This window comes from Bufo gargarizans, chromosome 5 (assembly GCF_014858855.1).
Source record: "Bufo gargarizans isolate SCDJY-AF-19 chromosome 5, ASM1485885v1, whole genome shotgun sequence".
Lineage (NCBI taxonomy): Eukaryota > Metazoa > Chordata > Amphibia > Anura > Bufonidae > Bufo > Bufo gargarizans.
In genome coordinates, this window is record NC_058084.1 from 390,284,733 (window position 1) to 390,303,495 (window position 18,763).

The window sequence follows — 18,763 nt, forward strand, 5'->3', positions numbered from 1 at the left end:
AAAGCACTTTTCAGCCTCTAAGGCAATCTGTCACCTTCTTTCACACTAGCGTTGGGCTTGTCTGGCAGCCTGTTCCCCTGCCGGAAAAAAAGCCAAACGCTAGTGTGAAAGAAGCGTAATCCGTATGTAAATGAGCAGTTAAGTGGACCAAGGGCAGGCCCAGGCCATTCTTTGCACCCTTGCTACCTCTACAAGCCCCTCGCTTTCAGTGGTGGAGGAAGCAGGAGGAACAATGGTGCACAGATTGGCCTGGCCCCGCCCTCGGTGCACAGATTGGCCTGGCCCCGCCCTCGGTGCACAGATTGGCCTGGCCCCGCCCTCGGTGCACAGATTGGCCTGGCCTGGCCCCGCCCTCGGTGCACAGATTGGCCTGGCCCCGCCCTCGGTGCACAGATTGGCCTGGCCCCGCCCTCGGTGCACAGATTGGCCTGGCCCCGCCCTCGGTGCACAGATTGGCCTGGCCCCGCCCTCGGTGCACAGATTGGCCTGGCCCCGCCCTCGGTGCGCAACTGCTCAGTTTCATATGAATTGAAAAGTGCTTTTTCTCCAGACTGAAGCAATAGATCACTGAGTGAAATCATTGCATTCAGCGGAGCTAGCCCTACAAGACACCCTGCCTGGTTTACCAGTGAATTTCCTGGCCCTGGTGACACTCTCTCTTTAAGGGTATTTGTAAAAGTCTTCTGCATTAATGTCTTATCTTTGTGTAGCTAAACAGTCAGCTCATCACACAGCCCTTTTAATATGGGAGAATTACACAGCTTCTGGCCTGATATTAATGTTCAGATTTTCCACTGCTATGCTGGCGCAGACCAGTAAAGAGAGGGTTTGTAAAGGGGGGGAATAATAATCACCAATATTTATGCAACTATTAATAATTAATATTCATAAATAGGAGGAGCCGTCTATTGATGACCCCTCCTATTTATACCTTTATATATAAATAACACAACACTTTTACTATACTTTACGCTAATTACTAAACTAGCTGCATGCGCCTTACTGAACTAACTAGCGCCAATAACCACATGTTGCACAGATATTAATAAATATCCTATTTTACTTATAACTATCTAGTACACTACGCATGCAATACACTAACCATGCAGTACTAACAATACAGTACTAAACTACAATACACAATACCAGATTCCACCCACAAAGCTATCTAATACAGTACACACACACATATATTAGCAGCCCACCCCACCTGGTCCTATTCCTGTCCCTAAGGGAACGACGAAGGTTAATGGTGGCACTGCAGGGGCGAATACAAGCCACAGACGCAAACGGATAGCTGACAGTAATGTAAGCGTAGGATACAGTTATGCAAGGGTTAATACCCTGCAAGTGATAGGGGTACAGCGAGGGGGTGTGTATGGGCAGGTTGAGGGTTGGTAGTGGGTAGGTTTGAGGTATCAATAGTGGGGGTGAACAGGGATAATGTGGGTAGGTACAATCAGGGGAATAGGACAGGGGTTAATCGGGGGAATCGGGTATTCAGGGGAGTAGGGGGTTTGGATAATACAGGGGTTAATCAGGGGGGATAATTGTTGGTGGGATAGTGGTAGGGGAGCAGGGGTGTAAGGGTTAACAAGGGGGAAATCGTTGGTGGGATAGTGGTGGAAGGGTTAATAAGGGGGGGGGGGGATACTCAGCATTGTTGCTCGTTCGTCCAGGGGTTGTCTTCTTCTTGTGGGGGCTGCACGGCTCTCTCCCCCAGTGCAGGGACCGCTGGATATTTATGTACGGCGGCCCGCACTGCCGCGCCGCCCACACCGCCACCATCAGGGACACGTGGGCCGGCGCAGTGATATGACGTCACTGCGCCAGCCCGCGCGTCTCCTGAACGAGCGCATCGGGGCCGCGCCATATGCTAACAGGCGGGAGAAGCCTTTGATCTCCCGCCTGTTGCATTTTGCATTCCGGGCAGCGCAATGGTAATGGCGCTGCCGGAATGCGCATAATAGAAGGAGGGGAGGTTTCTCCCTTCCCTCTATCATGCATAATTATCTCCAGCAGCCCTGGAGTCCTTTGTAGTTATCAGGATGACCGGGCCTTTGTCCGGTCATTCTAATGCAATCAACCAGATTGCATCAGTGTGAATGCTTGGGGCACATTCACACCGATGCACCTGGTTTCAGGTATATGGGGGATATCTCATAGATATAAATAAATATATATATATATATATATATATATATATATATATATATATATGGGGGCACAGCTATATATTAAGGGCAGATGTGCGCAGATGCTGGGCACATCTGCGCACCTCATCCCATGACATGGCAGTTAATATATGCATATATATACCATACATGCATGCACGTGTTTGCATGCATGTATGGATAAATATGCACACGACTCAACCCTTCCTCAACAGGGTTAAACTGCTCAGTGCCCTTTTATTCTTCCGGCTGTAAGGTCCAAGCCTTGAAAAAAGTTGCGTGTGAAGTTCTAATTAAATGCTATGACTTTGATTGCTTTGGTATTTCCTCAGTATCAGCTGGCACAGTTGAAGGTTTCCCAAGCCAAGTAAAACATGCTTTTTTGGGTTTTGTTTCTATTATATTAAAACGGTGTCAGTAGAGCAGCAAGGATTGAAATGTTATACTGTGTGCAGAATACTGATTCCATTTAAAGACCCTAGCACTGTGTGCATAGTCTTGCACTCTTAAACTACGCTAAATACAGAAAATGCAATAGAAAATAGAAGAAAAAATTCCATTGAAATCCCGTTTTTGAGATTAAGAAATGTGTCCTAGAAGATTAGCCATATCCACATCCTTCTATTCACTGCCCTATCACAAGGTGTAAGAGCAGTGGCTGGAGCAGAAGTCACCCTGCTGTGTTCTGTCTACAACAGGAAAAAAGATTAAAGGGGTTATCCAACAGCCCCCCAAAAAATCTTGCACAAAAAAAATATCTTCCCCATATATTTGGCATTGCCGCATCAGTCACAACCCGGACTGCATAAATATTATGTAAATTATCCCCTACGGTGAACACCGTAAAAAATAAATAATTATTAAAAATCAAGCCCTCGCGCAAAAAAAAAAAAAAAGATGGGTCTTGGGAAGCGGCAATGCAAAAACATTTCATTCTTAAAAAAAATAAAAGGGCTTTTATTGCAAAAAAAGTAGCAACACTTAAAAAAATATATATATGTATTTGATATCACAGTGACCCAGAGAATAAGGATATTGTTATTTATACCGAAAAATTAACACCGTAAGATTTATAGCGTAAAAACGCAGTGGCAGTATTGCTGATTTTCCCATCTACCTCCCAGAAAGAGTTAATAAAAGTTCATCAGAAAGTTATGTGTACCCCAAAATGGTGCCATTAAAAACTACAACTTGTCCCGCAAAAAACAAGCCCTCATAAAGCTATCTAGATGGAAAAATAAAAAAGTCTTATAGCTCTTGAAACGTGATGATGAGGAAAGGAAGAAAAATGCTTGGTCCGTAAGGCCCAAAACAGGCTGGTCACTAAGGGGTTTAAATATAAGATAAAACAGACAAATCGCATACAGAGTAGTAAAAGTAAATAATCTGGCCTACCCAAAATTTATGGGGTGGGATTCTGTTCGCCAAGTTGTAGCACATGGCCGACAACCGATAAGGATATTAATTCAGTCAATTCATCCTACCTGAATCAAGTTTCTCAATGCCAAATAAATGTCAGTGTGTGCCAGGTTTATACCTTTCAGCCCCTTCTCTAAGGTGTAGTATATCTCTGGGATAACCATTCAGGAATTTGGCTTTTTCAGCATAGTGGGGGTCAGCGATGGCCAGTTCGCATTGTTCGCCCGCGAACATTTGCGGGCTGCCATCTTTTTTCACAAGTCCGGCGAGGCACAGGTAAGCCCTTACCTGTGCCGCGAGCCGGTCTAAAAACAAATGCAGTCACCGGAAGCAGGCAGTTCCGAGAACAGCCCGATGAAGGCCCCCGGTGGCTGTTATCGGAACTGCCTGCTCCCGCTGACCGCACTTGTGGTCTCGCCGGACTTGTGAAAAAAATATGTTCACGGGCGAACAATGCAAACTGGCCATCACTGGTTAGGGGTAGGGCTGAAATGATTACTCGTTTGAATCGAGTAATTCGACACCAAAAAATCCTCTATGCATATTTTTTGCAACAAAGATTCTTTTGTGTCACTTGACCACGGAGCGGGAGTGAAGCGCTTGCCATTACTCCCGCTCCGTGGTCTCCAGCTGGCCCGCAATACTCGCCTTTCCAGCAGGGGGCCTCCGGACATTCCACAGCACATCCATGGTCCCATGCTGCACTGACCTCCTGATGTACGCATGCCGTGACTTGACTCGCTGTGTGACGCCAGACACAGAGCAGCACGGAATGGAGTGTCAGCGGCGCCCCTGCTGGAAAGAGAAGTTGGTGCGGCTAAGGCCAGGCGTCCAGAGTGCACAGCATCATAGCAACCAATGACGCTATGCACGTCAGGTGTCAGGAGGAGCAGGCGGGGGGGAAGCTGCAGGCACAAGGGGGGGGGAAGCTGCAGGCACAAGGGGGGGGGGAAGCTGCAGGCACAAGGGGGGGGGGAAGCTGCAGGCACAAGGGGGGGGGAAGCTGCAGGCACAAGGGGGGGGGAAGCTGCAGGCACAAGGGGGGGGGAAGCTGCAGGCACAAGGGGGAATGGAGCTGATGGCTCTGGGGCGGACTAAAGCACTTGGGCTGATCACACAGGGGGAATGAGGGTTGTTGGGGACTGATGGCAAGGGGTCCGAGTTCTTATAAAGGAAAACTGTCTATTAATTAATTTTTTCTTATTTAAAAAAATTAATAGAATACTCTATTTCTAAAATAATCTTTCAAGATTTGCTTTGTTTCCAGTTCGCCAAATTTTTGGCAAATTTCGATTCGGACACAAATCAATTCTACCTGAACAAAAGTGAGGAAGAGGGTACTAATCTGGGTTTCTCATCAATATATACAGGTCCTTCTCAAAAAATTAGCATATTGTGATAAAGTTCATTATTTTCTGTAATGTACTGATAAACATTAGACTTTCATATATTTTAGATTCATTACACACCAACTGAAGTAGTTCAAGCCTTTTATTGTTTTAATATTGATGATTTTGGCATACAGCTCATGAAAACCCAAATTTCCTATCTCAAAAAATTAGCATATTTCATCCGACCAATAAAAGAAAAGTGTTTTTAATACAAAAACAGTCAACCTTCAAATAATTATGTTCAGTTATGCACTCAATACTTGGTCGGGAATCCTTTTGCAGAAATGACTGCTTCAATGCGGCGTGGCATGGAGGCAATCAGCCTGTGGCACTGCTGAGATGTTATGGAGGCCCAGGATGCTTCGATAGCGGCCTTAAGCTCATCCAGATTGTTGGGTCTTGCATCTCAACTTTCTCTTCCCAATATCCCACAGATTCTCTATGGGGTTCAGGTCAGGAGAGTTGGCAGGCCAATTGAGCACAGTAATACCATGGTCAGTAAACCATTTACCAGTGGTTTTGGCACTGTGAGCAGGTGCCAGGTCGTGCTGAAAAATGAAATCTTCATCTCCATAAAGCTTTTCAGCAGATGGAAGCATGAAGTGCTCCAAAATCTCCTGATAGCTAGCTGCATTGACCCTGCCCTTGATAAAACACAGTGGACCAACACCAGCAGCTGACATGGCACCCCAGACCATCACTGACTGTGGGTACTTGACACTGGACTTCAGGCATTTTGGCATTTCCCTCTCCCCAGTCTTCCTCCAGACTCTGGCACCTTGATTTCCGAATGACATGCAACAGTCCAGTGCTGCTTCTCTGTAGTCCAGGTCAGGCGCTTCTGCCGCTGTTTCTGGTTCAAAAGTGGCTTGACCTGGGGAATGCGGCACCTGTAGCCCATTTCCTGCACACGCCTGTACACGGTGGCTCTGGATGTTTCTACTCCAGACTCAGTCCACTGCTTCCGCAGTTCCACCAAGGTCTGGAATCGGTCCTTCTCCACAATCTTCCTCAGGGTCCAGTCACCTCTTCTCGTTGTGCAGCGTTTTCTGCCACACTTTTTCCTTCCCACAGACTTCCCACTGAGGTGCCTTGATACAGCACTCTGGGAACAGCCTATTAGCTCAGAAATGTCTGTCTGTGTCTTACCCTCTTGCTTGAGGGTGTCAATGATGGCCTTCTGGACAGCAGTCAGGTCGGCAGTCTTACCCATGATCGCGGTTTTGAGTAATGAACCAGGCTGGGAGTTTTTAAAAGCCTCAGGAATCTTTTGCAGGTGTTTAGAGTTAATTAGTTGATTCAGATGATTAGGTTAATAGCTCGTTTAGAGAACCTTTTTAATGATATGCTAATTTTTTGAGATAGGAATTTTGGGTTTTCATGAGCTGTATGCCAAAATCATCAATATTAAAACAATAAAAGGCTTGAACTACTTCAGTTGGTGTGTAATGAATCTAAAATATATGAAAGTCTAATGTTTATCAGTACATTACAGAAAATAATGAACTTTATCACAATATGCTAATTTTTTTAGAAGGACCTGTATGTGGGGGAATACTCTTTCTCATTTTGGAGAGCGCTTAGTATGTGTGGAGTTTTGAAGGCCGGGCAATGCCCCTCTTGGTTTATGGGAAAGCTATTCATATTAACTTTCCTAAGCATATAATGTGCCAGCATATGTAAGATGTGCTCATTTTTGCATGTTTTCCACTGTAACCAAGAGAAGTGTTGCCTAGCCTTCAATAGTCATCTCGTATATTAACTTGTCTCCATATCAGAAATGGTACCCACCCAGAAATACCCCCCAAGGCCTCTCAACTAAAAAAGCTGATTATTTCTGCTCTGCTCTGGTAAAGGGCTTTTGTCCCGAAAGAGCTAGTTGCAGTTGTGAGCTGGTTTAGCTTTTCTCTAAGTTATTCTACACAAGTATGTTTTAAAAGACCGAGCAGTGATTAGAAGGGTGTGCTGTAGTTGTGAAACACTCAGCTTTTTAAAATGTTTTCGGAAAGAAAGCTAAATTGCACATGTTTTTCACATGCGGAGGTCTCTTTATTTGTCTGAAACAAATTGTAAAATATTTTGGTTTGTTAGAATAAAGAATGAACATATCAATTTTACCATTTTGGGATTAATTTCAGAACAACCAGAAAGAGACTCCCAAAGTAATATTCAACTGAAAGTGAAACAAGAGAACTAGAATATCCCACTCAGGATTACACTTCTCTCAATGATATACGCAAGCTAGTTCTCTCTCCAGAAGGACAAGAGATCCAGAATGTTTCAAGAGCAAATTGCTTTGCTTGGTTGACTGGCCTTGGGCAGGCGCTCTAGATCAGGGATGCTCGACTTACGGCCCTCCAGCTGTTGTAAAACGACAACTCCCACCGGACTGGGGATAACAACCAAGCCTGGAAAAGTTGCATACCAGCCCCACAGCATTGTGTCATTATTTACTTGTTTATATTAGGAGAAAGCGTTCATTTTAAAACACGTTTGTAAACACGAATATGAACTTTGCCCCACGAAAGCTCTTTTGTAGAACCCCAATTGTTCATATTATCACAGTGTTTTTCCAACCAGGATGCCTCCAACTGTTGCAAAACTACAACTCTCAGCATGCTCAGTGTTTTACCACGCCCTTTGACCCGCCCCTTTTTTGTTGGCCACCTATTTAATGATTGTTGCATGCAACATTTTACTTGACCAGCTATTTTAGATATTCTACGGCAGTCCTGTTACAATCCCCCCTCCCCCCTCAATGAGCCTTTTGACCAAATAATAAAAATATTTATAAAATCTCACCCATATGCTGCAAAAAAATAAATAAATCTGCAATGTAAAATCGATAATAAAGATCAACTACAAACATAAACATATTTCACATGAAAACTTACAATTACTTGGCCCTTGGGGATCTCTGACACCACTTCACCACTTTGGCCGGGGGCTCGGCGGAGCTGATGATGTGTTTTATTCTAATGAGAGATTTCATAATAAGGATTTGGAGAAGGGGCAGAGGAATAGCAGAGCAGGGAGAGGCTGGTGCTGCTACTAGGGGGTCATACCATGGGGGAGAGTAATAAAGCCCACCATAATGCCCCCCCAGTAGTAATAATTCTCCTTATAATGTGCAAAACATACCCCTTTGTAATGCCCCCAGTTGAGCTAATGTTCCCATAATGTGCCAATATAAAATACCCCTTCTCAGTGCCCCCGTAGATGACCCCATAGTGTTCCTCCCCACCACCATAATATGTCCCAGTAATAAAATGCCCCTATACAAAGCCCCCATATAAAATACCCCTTCTTTTTAGCCTCAGTAGATGCCCCTATAGTTCCCCCCAATCATGTGCCAGTAATAAGAGCCCCCCACCATCATGTGCCAGCAGCCAGATCCCCCCTTTATGTGCCAGTAGCCGCCCCTTATCATGTGCCAGTAGCCGCCCCTTATCATGTGCCAGTAGCCGCCCCTTATCATGTGCCAATAGCCGCCCCTTATCATGTGCCAGTAGCCGCCCCTTATCATGTGCCAGTAGCCGCCCCTTATCATGTGCCAGTAGCCGCCCCTTATCATGTGCCAGTAGCCGCCCCTTATCATGTGCCAGTAGCCGCCCCTTATCATGTGCCAGTAGCCGCCCCTTATCATGTGCCAGTAGCCGCCCCTTATCATGTGCCAGTAGCCGCCCCTTATCATGTGCCAGTAGCCGCCCCTTATCATGTGCCAGTAGCCGCCCCTTATCATGTGCCAGTAGCCGCCCCTTATCATGTGCCAGTAGCCGCCCCTTATCATGTGCCAGTAGCCGCCCCTTATCATGTGCCAGTAGCCGCCCCTTATCATGTGCCAGTAGCCGCCCCTTATCATGTGCCAGTAGCCGCCCCTTATCATGTGCCAGTAGCCGCCCCTTATCATGTGCCAGTAGCCGCCCCTTATCATGTGCCAGTAGCCGCCCCTTATCATGTGCCAGTAGCCGCCCCTTATCATGTGCCAGTAGCCGCCCCTTATCATGTGCCAGTAGCCGCCCCCTTATCATGTGCCAGTAGCCGCCCCCTTATCATGTGCCAGTAGCCGCCCCCTTATCATGTGCCAGTAGCCGCCCCCTTATCATGTGCCAGTAGCCGCCCCCTTATCATGTGCCAGTAGCCGCCCCCTTATCATGTGCCAGTATTGTACCTATATATAATAATAAAAAATAAAAAAAAAACACTTATACTTACCTCCAGCGATCCGAAGCAGGCCTCTTCCGGCCTGTGTCCCTCGCTATACGCCTCAGGTGGCGCAATGACGTCATTGCGCCGCCTGCACCGGCCTCTGATAGGCTGCCACAACCCCAGGAGGGGACACAACTCTCCCTCCCCTGCCGCAGCATATTAGACATCTGTATCGCCATCCTGAGGACAGCGATACAGATGACAATGGAGATGAGGGCTTCCATAATTGAAGCGCTCATCTCCTGCTGCTGTGCCCTGCCACCGGCCGCTCCCACTTGCCACCAGGGCCGCGGCACTCAGGCCTACCGGGAAATTTCCCGGTGGGTGCTTGAAATTTCAAAAATAGCAGCTGAAACATTAACTTTTTATATCTTTTGTAACTTTACTAGAAATATTCAACCAATTGGATTTTTAACTTCTTGGTCTAGACTTTTGACAGGATTAGCTGGTTCATCCCAATTTTTACTGTAAAATATATTGTTCACGTTGCTCCTGAGGATGGGTCATCCATATGAAAAAAACAGGACAACCCTTTTAATTTGAATAGCTTTCCCAGAAAGACATTGGGGACATATCGCTAGGATATGCTCCCATTGTCTTATAGGTGCTGGTCTAACTGCTGAGACCCACGCCTATATTGAGAACGAAGCCCTTTAAGGTGGTGGCTGGAGGACTCCGGTCCAGTCACCACCAAGCCGGCACCCTATAGAAGTGATTTGGAGCACACTGCGCATGATCGGCCACCACTCCCATTTACTTCTATAGGCTCGACTGAAATAGCCGAGCCAGCGCTCTGCTATTTTCGCCGGCCCCACAGAAATTGAATGGAGGGCAGCTTTGCATGCGCAGTGTGCCCTCCTTCACTTTCGGGGCTCTGTTCTTGATAGAGGTGCAGGTCCCAGAGGTGGCACCCGCACCTGGGGGCATATCCTAGCGATATGCCCCCATTGTCTGTCATGAGACAACCCCTTCAAGTTAACTTGAGGCCTAGCTGTATAAATATTTTATATCCAAATATTAGCTCACGCTAAATAAGCCAGCACATAATATAAGCTTACTGTCTGTTTGTTCAGCGTTCTATGTGTACAGGTTGCATTGTTAATGTGCCTCGATATACTGTGCAACAATACCCTTTTTACTTTGTAGAGCCTCACATGATCGTTATCAGGTGTTTACATCATAAATGGTAATGAAAAATGGTTGCACAAACTGTTCAAGTTTACTCTAGCAAAATGCAAACAGGAAAAAATAACCCTGCCCACCTAGTCAGTTCCGTCTTTCTCTCTCAATCGGCCAGGAAACTTGACCAGTTGGGATAAAGTACAGCATCCGCCTATATGAGCTTTTTTTTTCTTTTTTTTTTTTTTTTCTCCTGCCATCCCATGCCATTTTTGTTATGTTTGTAGACCACATACTACTTTTTTATGTTGCTCCTTTATGAGGTTTCCCAAATGTGGAGCTTTACTTTAACTCCTTAAAGGGAGTCTGTCACCTCCATATGGCCATATACAGTGCTTACATGGCTCTGTAGCACACCTATACAGGATTGTAACGGTACCTTTGTCTTTGTCTTTAGACTTGCACCAGCAGGAAAAACGGAGTTTAATTCATATGCAAATGAGCACTGGCAAGTGCCCAGGGAGGAGTTCAGTGTGTAGGTGCCCAGGCTGCTCTGCCTTCTTTTCACTTTAGGGCCCTTTCACACTTGCGTTGTCCGGATCCGGCGTGTACTCCACTTGCCGGAGGTACACGCCGGATCCGGAAAAACGCAAGTGTACGGAAAACATTTGAAGACTGATCCGTCTTCAAAATGCTTTCAGTGTTACTATGGCAGCCAGGACGCTATTAAAGTCCTGGTTGCCATAGTAGGAGCGGGGGAGCGGCATACTTACAGTCCGTGCGGCTCCCGGGGCGCTCCAGAGTGACGCCAGGACGCCCCAGGCGCATGGATGACGTGTACATGCGATCACGTCATCCATGAGCGTGGGGCGCCCTGACGTCACTCTGGAGCGCCCCGGGAGCCGCACGGACGGTAAGTATACCGCTCCCCGCTACACTTTACCATGGCTGCCAGGACTTTAGCGTCCCGGCAGCCATGGTAACCATTCAGAAAAAGCTAAACGTCGTATCCGGCAATGCGCCGAAACGACGTTTAGTTTAAGTCCGGATCAATGCCTTTCAATGGGCATTCATTCCGGATCCGGCCTTGTGGCAAGTATTCAGGATTTTTGGCCAGAGCAAAAAGTACTGCATGCTGCGGTATTTTCTCCGGCCAAAAAACGTTCCGTTCCGGAACGGAAGACATCCTGATGCATCCTGAACGGATTTCTCTCCATTCAGAATGCATTAGGATAATCCTGATCAGGATTCTTCCGGCATAGAGCCCCGACGACGGAACTCTATGCCGGAACCGGCCAACGCAAGTGTGAAAGGGCCCTTACTCCTCCCCAGCCTCTTCCTTTGCCCGCCCTCCAAGTCCGGACCTATCGATGAGGCAAGATACTTGGAGGGCGGGCAAAGGCAGAGGCTGGGTGGAGTAAAGTGAAAAGAAGGCAGAGCAGCCTGGGCACTTACACACTGAACGCCGCCCCTGGGCACTTGCGACTTGCCAGTGCTCATTTGCATATGAATTAAACTCAGTTTTTCCTGCTGGTGCAAGTCTAAAGACAAAGATACCGTTACAATCCTGTATAGGTGTGCTACAGAGCCATGTAAGCGCTGTATATGGCCATATGGAGGTGACCGACTCCCTTTAAAGGGTTGCTATATTTAAGGGTACTAAACCACCAGCACGCCATTATATTGCTGTGGTTTAGCATTCTAAACTGCCCATTTTACCATATTGTCTAAAAAAAAGTTATAAGACAGTGGACACTATATGAGAAGAGTCCGGTGGAATTTGACACATGCCCACTGTGCAAGTGAAGCTAAGGTCAGTATAGTACATTGCATCTCTGGTCATTTACAAGCCAAGAACTTCTTTTTAGACCAGAACACTTACACAGACCATTTTGAGAGGGCCATGTTTAGAACTCCAAACTAGAGATGAGCGAATTTCATATTTTGAAATTCGTTCACGCTTCGTTTGGTGGTAAAAGCAGAATTGTGTTATGGATTCCGTTACCTCGGACCATAGCGCAATTCTATGACGGAATGCCTTTTAGAGGCATTCCGTTATTCATTCCGTCATAATAGAAGTCTATGGGCTGCAAAACGGATCCGTCCCATTTCTGTTATGCAGGGATTCCTCTCCTGCATAACGGAAATGGGACAGATCCGTTATGCAGCCCATAGACTTCTATTATGACGCAATGCCTCTAAAGGCATTCCGTCATAGAATTGCGTTATGGTCCGTGGTAACGGAATCCATAACGCAATTCTGCTTTTACCACCAAACGAAGCGTGAACGAATTTCGCAACCTGAAATTCGCTCCTCTCTACTCCAAACCCTAGAAGTATAGTAACATACCGGTGCTTTAAAGTGCTAAAATCCAGTGACAGGTTCTCTTTAAGGGTTGCACTAAAAAGTGTGGTTTTGAACCAGATTTTTCAAGTACTCTTAAAGGGCCCTGAAAAATTGCAGCTTTTGTCCATTGGTCTGTCAGGTATTGGACTTGAGCTGCGTCCATGTGACCTGTGGCGGCAGCAGTGATGTACGAGATGTTGTTTTTGCCCAGTTATTGCCTGTTGTGGTCCAATCGGAAGACGGCATCACAGTAATATATCCCATTTCTGCTTTTTCACCAGTCTGATGTGATTCACCAAAGTGTTTTCGAGCTGATCCACACAGAAGATCGGCCCGAATTTCAGCGTCAGCTGCACTGGGCTTTAGACCCTGTTCAACCTTCTGACACAAAGAGGTCTTCAGGTACAGTATTTACCCACCCAATGAAATGATTGTCCAGTTTTCTTGGTAGGTGGTTATGGGGTGCTGTTGGCGTGGTGAAAATGATTGTGAAGGTCATTGCCAGTGTATACAACAAGAAAAACCATTTAATGCATTTTCATTTTGCTATTTCCCTTAAAATGAATTAATCTGGGCTTTATCACAACTTTTATGGCAGCCACTAAAAGTCTACGTGGTAATTGTAGGTAATTACAGGCGGCCGACTCAAGCTCCTCCCTGTAGTTAATCTCTTAATTATTTAATTAGATGCTTGCATAGAATGACCTCATAGGCGCAGTTTGTTGGAAGGTGTTTGCGGTCTATTTTTCCTGTGTGCTGTGTGTGTCTTCCACTGTTTGGGAATATAAAGGGAGACAATAACTATAAGGCTAGGTTACCCTGATACGTGGTGAACTCAAGCAGCCTGTTCTGGCAGAGAACTAGATTCCCAGAGTTCAGACAGACACTTCTGCAAACTGCTGGATCCCCATGGACTATAACAGGACCAGACGGGTTTGTGGCCGCTTTCCGGGGTAATTGGTCATCCAGCGGGTTTCGGCAGTATCTGGCTAAGCAGTCTATTCCTCTGCTGGAGTTCACAACTCGTGTGAACATAGCCAAAGCAGAGCCCTCGAGAGACCTTAGGACCCTTGCCCATTTTCATTTTTTCCTGCCAAGATTCCAGTGAACATAACTTTTTTTATGTTCTATTCACATAGCCACAAGCTCAACAAAAAAAACATACAATTCCAACAAGTTTTTTTGGGGGGGGTTTTAATATTACGGAGCTTACTGTGTGCTAAATATGACAAGATCACTTTTCTGTGGGTCCATATGATTACGGTGACCCCAAATTTATATAGTATTTTATTTTACTACTTTTTATGGTTTTTCTGACAACCATAACTTTTGTTAGTTTTTTATTTATTTTTTTGTCTACAGAGCTGTAGGTGACCAAAAAATGGCAATTTGCCTGTTTTTGTTTTATTTTTTTGTCTGTTAAGGCGTTCACCACTCCATAGTCCAAACAATTAAATCGCCTGTTTTATTTGTTTCTGTTACTGTTAATTTATTTTAGGCTACTTTCACACTTGCGTTTTTTTTTTTTTTTTTTAGGTTCATGATAGTGCAAACGGATACGTTTTGACTTTACATTGAAAGTCAATGGGGGACGGATCCGTTTGAAAATTGAGCCATACTGTGTCAACTTCAAACGGATCCGTCCCCATTGACTTACATTGTAAGTCTGAACGGATCCGTTTGCCTCCGCACGGCCAGGCGGACATCCGAACGCTGCAAGCTGCGTTCAGCTGTCCGCCTGCTGAGCGGAGCGGAGGCTGAACGCTGCCAGACTGATGCATTCTGAGCGGAACCGCGTCCACTCAGTATGCATTAGGGCTGGACGGATCCGTTCGGGGCCGCTTGTGAGAGCCTTCAAACGGAACTCACAAGCGGAGCCCCGAACGCAAGTGTGAAAGTAGCCTTAAATGTAAACTTGTGTTGTATTTTTTTACTCTTTTTTTTTTTTACTTTCAGCCCCTTTAGAGGGTTAGAACCTGGAATCTTCTATTCGCTTGTCCTACAGACCATAAAAGAGAACTATTATGGTGAATGGGATTCTGCTGCTCTGCCTGCTGAGCCATGCGTCGTGCATGGTTTTACAGGCAGTTTACCATGGCAGGCCTGGGAACCTTCAGCAAGCCCCAGGTTGTTATGATAACTGTTTCACTGTGGGGGCTCCGATCGGAAGGCAGAGGGAGCGTGCTCCCTCTGCCTAACTCCACAGACGCCGTGATCTCTACTCACTGCAGCATCTGAGGGATAAAATGACCAGGTTCAGTTTCAGCGCTTATCCCAGTCATTGTGGCCTGCTGTATGCAGCCTGCACCTGGCCGCCATGTATGGAGGGGACTTATCAGAGCAGTCCACTCCATACATTACCTTTGCCGCAACGACGACAGATACGTTATTGTGGCTGAAGGGGATAAAGGGCATTCCCATATTTAGACATTTAGGGGATATCCACTGGATACGCCATAAATATCTGAGATATATATTAGTCCCACCTCTGGAGCCTGAATCTAACTCCAGAATAGTAATGCTGTGACGGCTATCCTGCATGGTGAGATGGCCATTAGCAGCAGACAGTAAGTGGGGAAGCAACCTTTTTCATTCACCTTCATGGAAGATGCACAAGCAAGCATGCTCTACTGATTCTGTGACTCCCATAGAAGCGAATGGAAAATCTGGGCCTGAGTTTAAAGGGCAACAGATTGAGACTTGCACATGCACTGCAGGTTCTAACCCCAGGCTAGGATCACAGGCCCAATGTACGGCACATGGTCCCAGCAGTGGCCGCAGCACGGGATCATTGCGCAACCCGGATAACCCCCTTTAATTTTCTTTTACCATCTTTGCCTGCCGACTTGGAGGTGGGTCGTGGCTACGCGGGCACAGCTCAGCACTCATGTCTCCAGTTGCAGACGGGGGGGGGACATAGTATTTGGAGAAGGGGAAAAGCCTAAACTCCTGGGGGACACAGAAGAATCCTTTATATGTTTCGTATTTTGTTTTATTTATTTTTTATGTGCGTAATTCTTTTTTGTTTCATGTAAGTAATGAAGTAGTCAATAATTTCTATGCCAGAAACCACCCATTAAGCTCTAAATACTCTTCACACATTCAATCCATTATTCATGAGTGTGAACATAGTATTTCTTAGTGGTCGTATTTCAGCTTGACCATCTTGGTTTAATCTTCTTGGCTTCATGGTACAGGTTGTTCCTGGGTCTTGGCTTGTACTGATGGTCCATTTGTTTAGTCTGCTTGTACTTCAGTACACAGTAACAGATTTGCTTCACCTCTCCCACCTGCTGGACTTAATGTAGAACATATTTTCTTATTCTCATGTTACAGCAAGAAATCGGGAGATCGGTCAGATGTTCATGAACCTGTATGATTATACGAACATACACAGGGCTTTAGCGTTTACATAAACGAATGCAGGATTGCAATATTGTCAAATAGTATTTATCACCATTGCCTGGTTAATTAGTGACCCGCTCTAGTGCATAAAAATTGAAGGGCTGTGGACCCCCCTTCCCGCATACACAGTGCAAGAATAAAGCTGACAATCATTAGTGAGAGTGTCCTGCTGGAGCTTCCCGCCACTGATATTAGGAAAGTGACTGCTCAAAATATAGTAAGTGACCCTGGGTCTCTGAGGATCATTAGTGCTGCCCCTAGAAAATGAAACTGGTAACGGATCCCCTTTTAAGCATATCTGTTCAGCCATAACCAGGGCTGTGGAGTCGGTAGATAAATGCTCAGACTCCTATGTATTTAATATGCAAATGTATTTTATACATTCCTTGAAGGAAAGAAAGAAGTTCTTCTAAGCTCTTCTAGCACAGAGAGGTAGTTGGGCAGAAACTGCTGCCTTCTCCTTTGTGTGCTGATCTTCTGCTGAAGACAGGGCAGTGGGAGGATCCAGGAAGGGACATTTATTTTAAAACATGATTTCCCTAGAAGAATCCCATAGTCATGTTTAAAGTTTAAGATAACATTCTGAGTTTACACGTTTTATAGCCTTAGGCTGCTTTCACACTAGCGTTCGGGTTTCCGTTCGTGAGCTCCGTTTGAAGGAGCTCACGAGCGGACCCGAACGCAGCCGTCCAGCCCTGATGCAGTCTGAATGGAGGCGGATCCGCTCAGACTGCATCAGTCTGGCGGCGTTCAGCCTCCGCTCCGCTCGCCTCCGCACGGACAGGCGGACAGCTGAACGCTGCTTGCAGCGTTCGGGTGTCCGCCTGGCCGTGCGGAGGCGTGCGGATCCGTCCAGACTTACAATGTAAGTCAATGGGGACGGATCCGTTTGAAGATGCCACAATGTGGCTCAATCTTCAAGCGGATCCGTCCCCCATTGACTTTACATTGAAAGTCTGGACGGATCCGTCCCAGGCTATTTTCACACTTAGCTTTTTTTAGCTAATATAATGCAGACGGATCCGTTCTGAACGGAGCCTCCGTCTGCATTATTATGGGCGGATCCGTTCAGAACGGATCCGCCCGAACGCTAGTGTGAAAGTAGCCTTAGCTGAATGACAGCAGTTTTTCCAATGGTTTACAGCTTCAGTCTTGAACTATTGACCCTCCATTCCCTTCACTTATACAAGTGTCTCTAGTCCTGCAAAACACATATTTACTTAATCCCTTATCAGTGAGAGGCAAGGTAAACCATGGGCATTGTGTTCCCTGTAACATCAGAACACAACACAATGGAAAGTATATGTATTGCCACTCATAATTGTGCATTGCGTGTCATATAGTGAAGCATATGAAAAGCATGCTTCTTCACATCACTGAACGCGTTTGTTTTGCGGTTACGTGAGGCACTGCATGCATTGGCCTTTATTCTTACAGTAGAGAAGTCATTAATTATAACTGTTTATGAATTCGGACATTTAAACTTGCTTTTTTATTTTTTTTATTCCAATTTAAATTTAGTAGGAGTCTGAGTCGGTTCATTTTTTACCGACTACGACTCCAGGTACCCAAAATTGACTCCGACTCCTCGACTCCGACTCCACAGCCCTGGCCATAACAACCAAGAACCATCTTTAAGGGGTCTGTGGATAGGGGAAAAGTTGTTGTGGGTCAACCCCTTCAAGTGTATCTGACTTACAGTGTTTCCGCCTGTTCAAGCTGTATATTCAGAGCAGTTGCCTGGATCTTGCCTTCTGATGGCTCAAGTGCATCATCAAGTCCTGCACTGGTCTATGTAGGGAAGAGATGACTGAGGCGCTGTCAAGGGACGGCAGTCTGTTCCCTGTATCAGACAGATGTGTCAAGCAATGTTTGTGTCCTGGTAGCAGTGGGTCACACCAACCAGGCCACGGGTCTACATGCTCAAGTTGTATGGCCATGCACGTGGTGTTACAGCAGCGGTACTTTCTACACACAATATACGGTAATGTGTATAATGGAGTAGTCTCATGTGCAGACCTGGCATCAGCTTGTCTCTGGATGGTTTGGGAGCAGCCCTGTGTTTTGCATTGATTAATGTAGGTTGTAGACAGTAATACTCCATTAGTCTGGAATTTAGAGTTCAATGAAAGGGATAAATACTGGGTGGTGACGGCAGTCGCTAAATGTCTGGTAGAGGGGGAGCTGGTGTGGGCGTTCTTTGATCTTGAAAAATATATAAACTGCAAAAGCAAATTTTACTGAACATGTAAATATTTATTCCCAGGAAATGTTTTCCTGCAACAAAAAAAAAAAAACACCTTAAGGTTTTTTGTAAGTTAAATAAGATATTTTAGATAGCAGTGTTTTTACTTGATGGGAACAAAAAGCTGCTCTTGTCCTTTTGGCGAGGCAATGCTGCTTTTCTTGGGTTTCAGTATAGGAAAGCAGTAGATGGAAGCTGTTCCCTGTCAGAAAGGCCTCCCTCTAACATGGCCTTTTGGAGTGAGTATCACTGGAATTTTATCTTCATTGAATATGAACAATGATCCAATAGTGCGCAGCAATTGACCGATGAGCGACAAATCATCTATTTTCCATGGATCCGACAAATCTGCCTGGAAGTTTTTCGTTGATTGCCAGTACATCCCCTTGTCTAATCAGAAATCTGCCAGTTATTAGCAGTCTAAGTAATCTAGGGGGGAAGGAGCAATGACCAC

At 45.8% G+C, this 18,763-nt stretch overlaps 1 protein-coding gene across 2 annotated transcripts in view; it reads left to right on the plus strand.

Moving 5' to 3' along the window:
- The window catches only part of AHR (aryl hydrocarbon receptor), a 121,439-nt gene that overhangs the window by 78,289 nt on the left and 24,387 nt on the right, over positions 1 to 18,763 (plus strand). For both annotated transcript variants that reach the window (XM_044293146.1, XM_044293145.1), the window contains exon 5: positions 12,941 to 13,061. In XM_044293146.1, the coding sequence (XP_044149081.1) occupies positions 12,941 to 13,061 (121 nt within the window). The remainder of the gene's footprint in view (positions 1 to 12,940; positions 13,062 to 18,763) is intronic.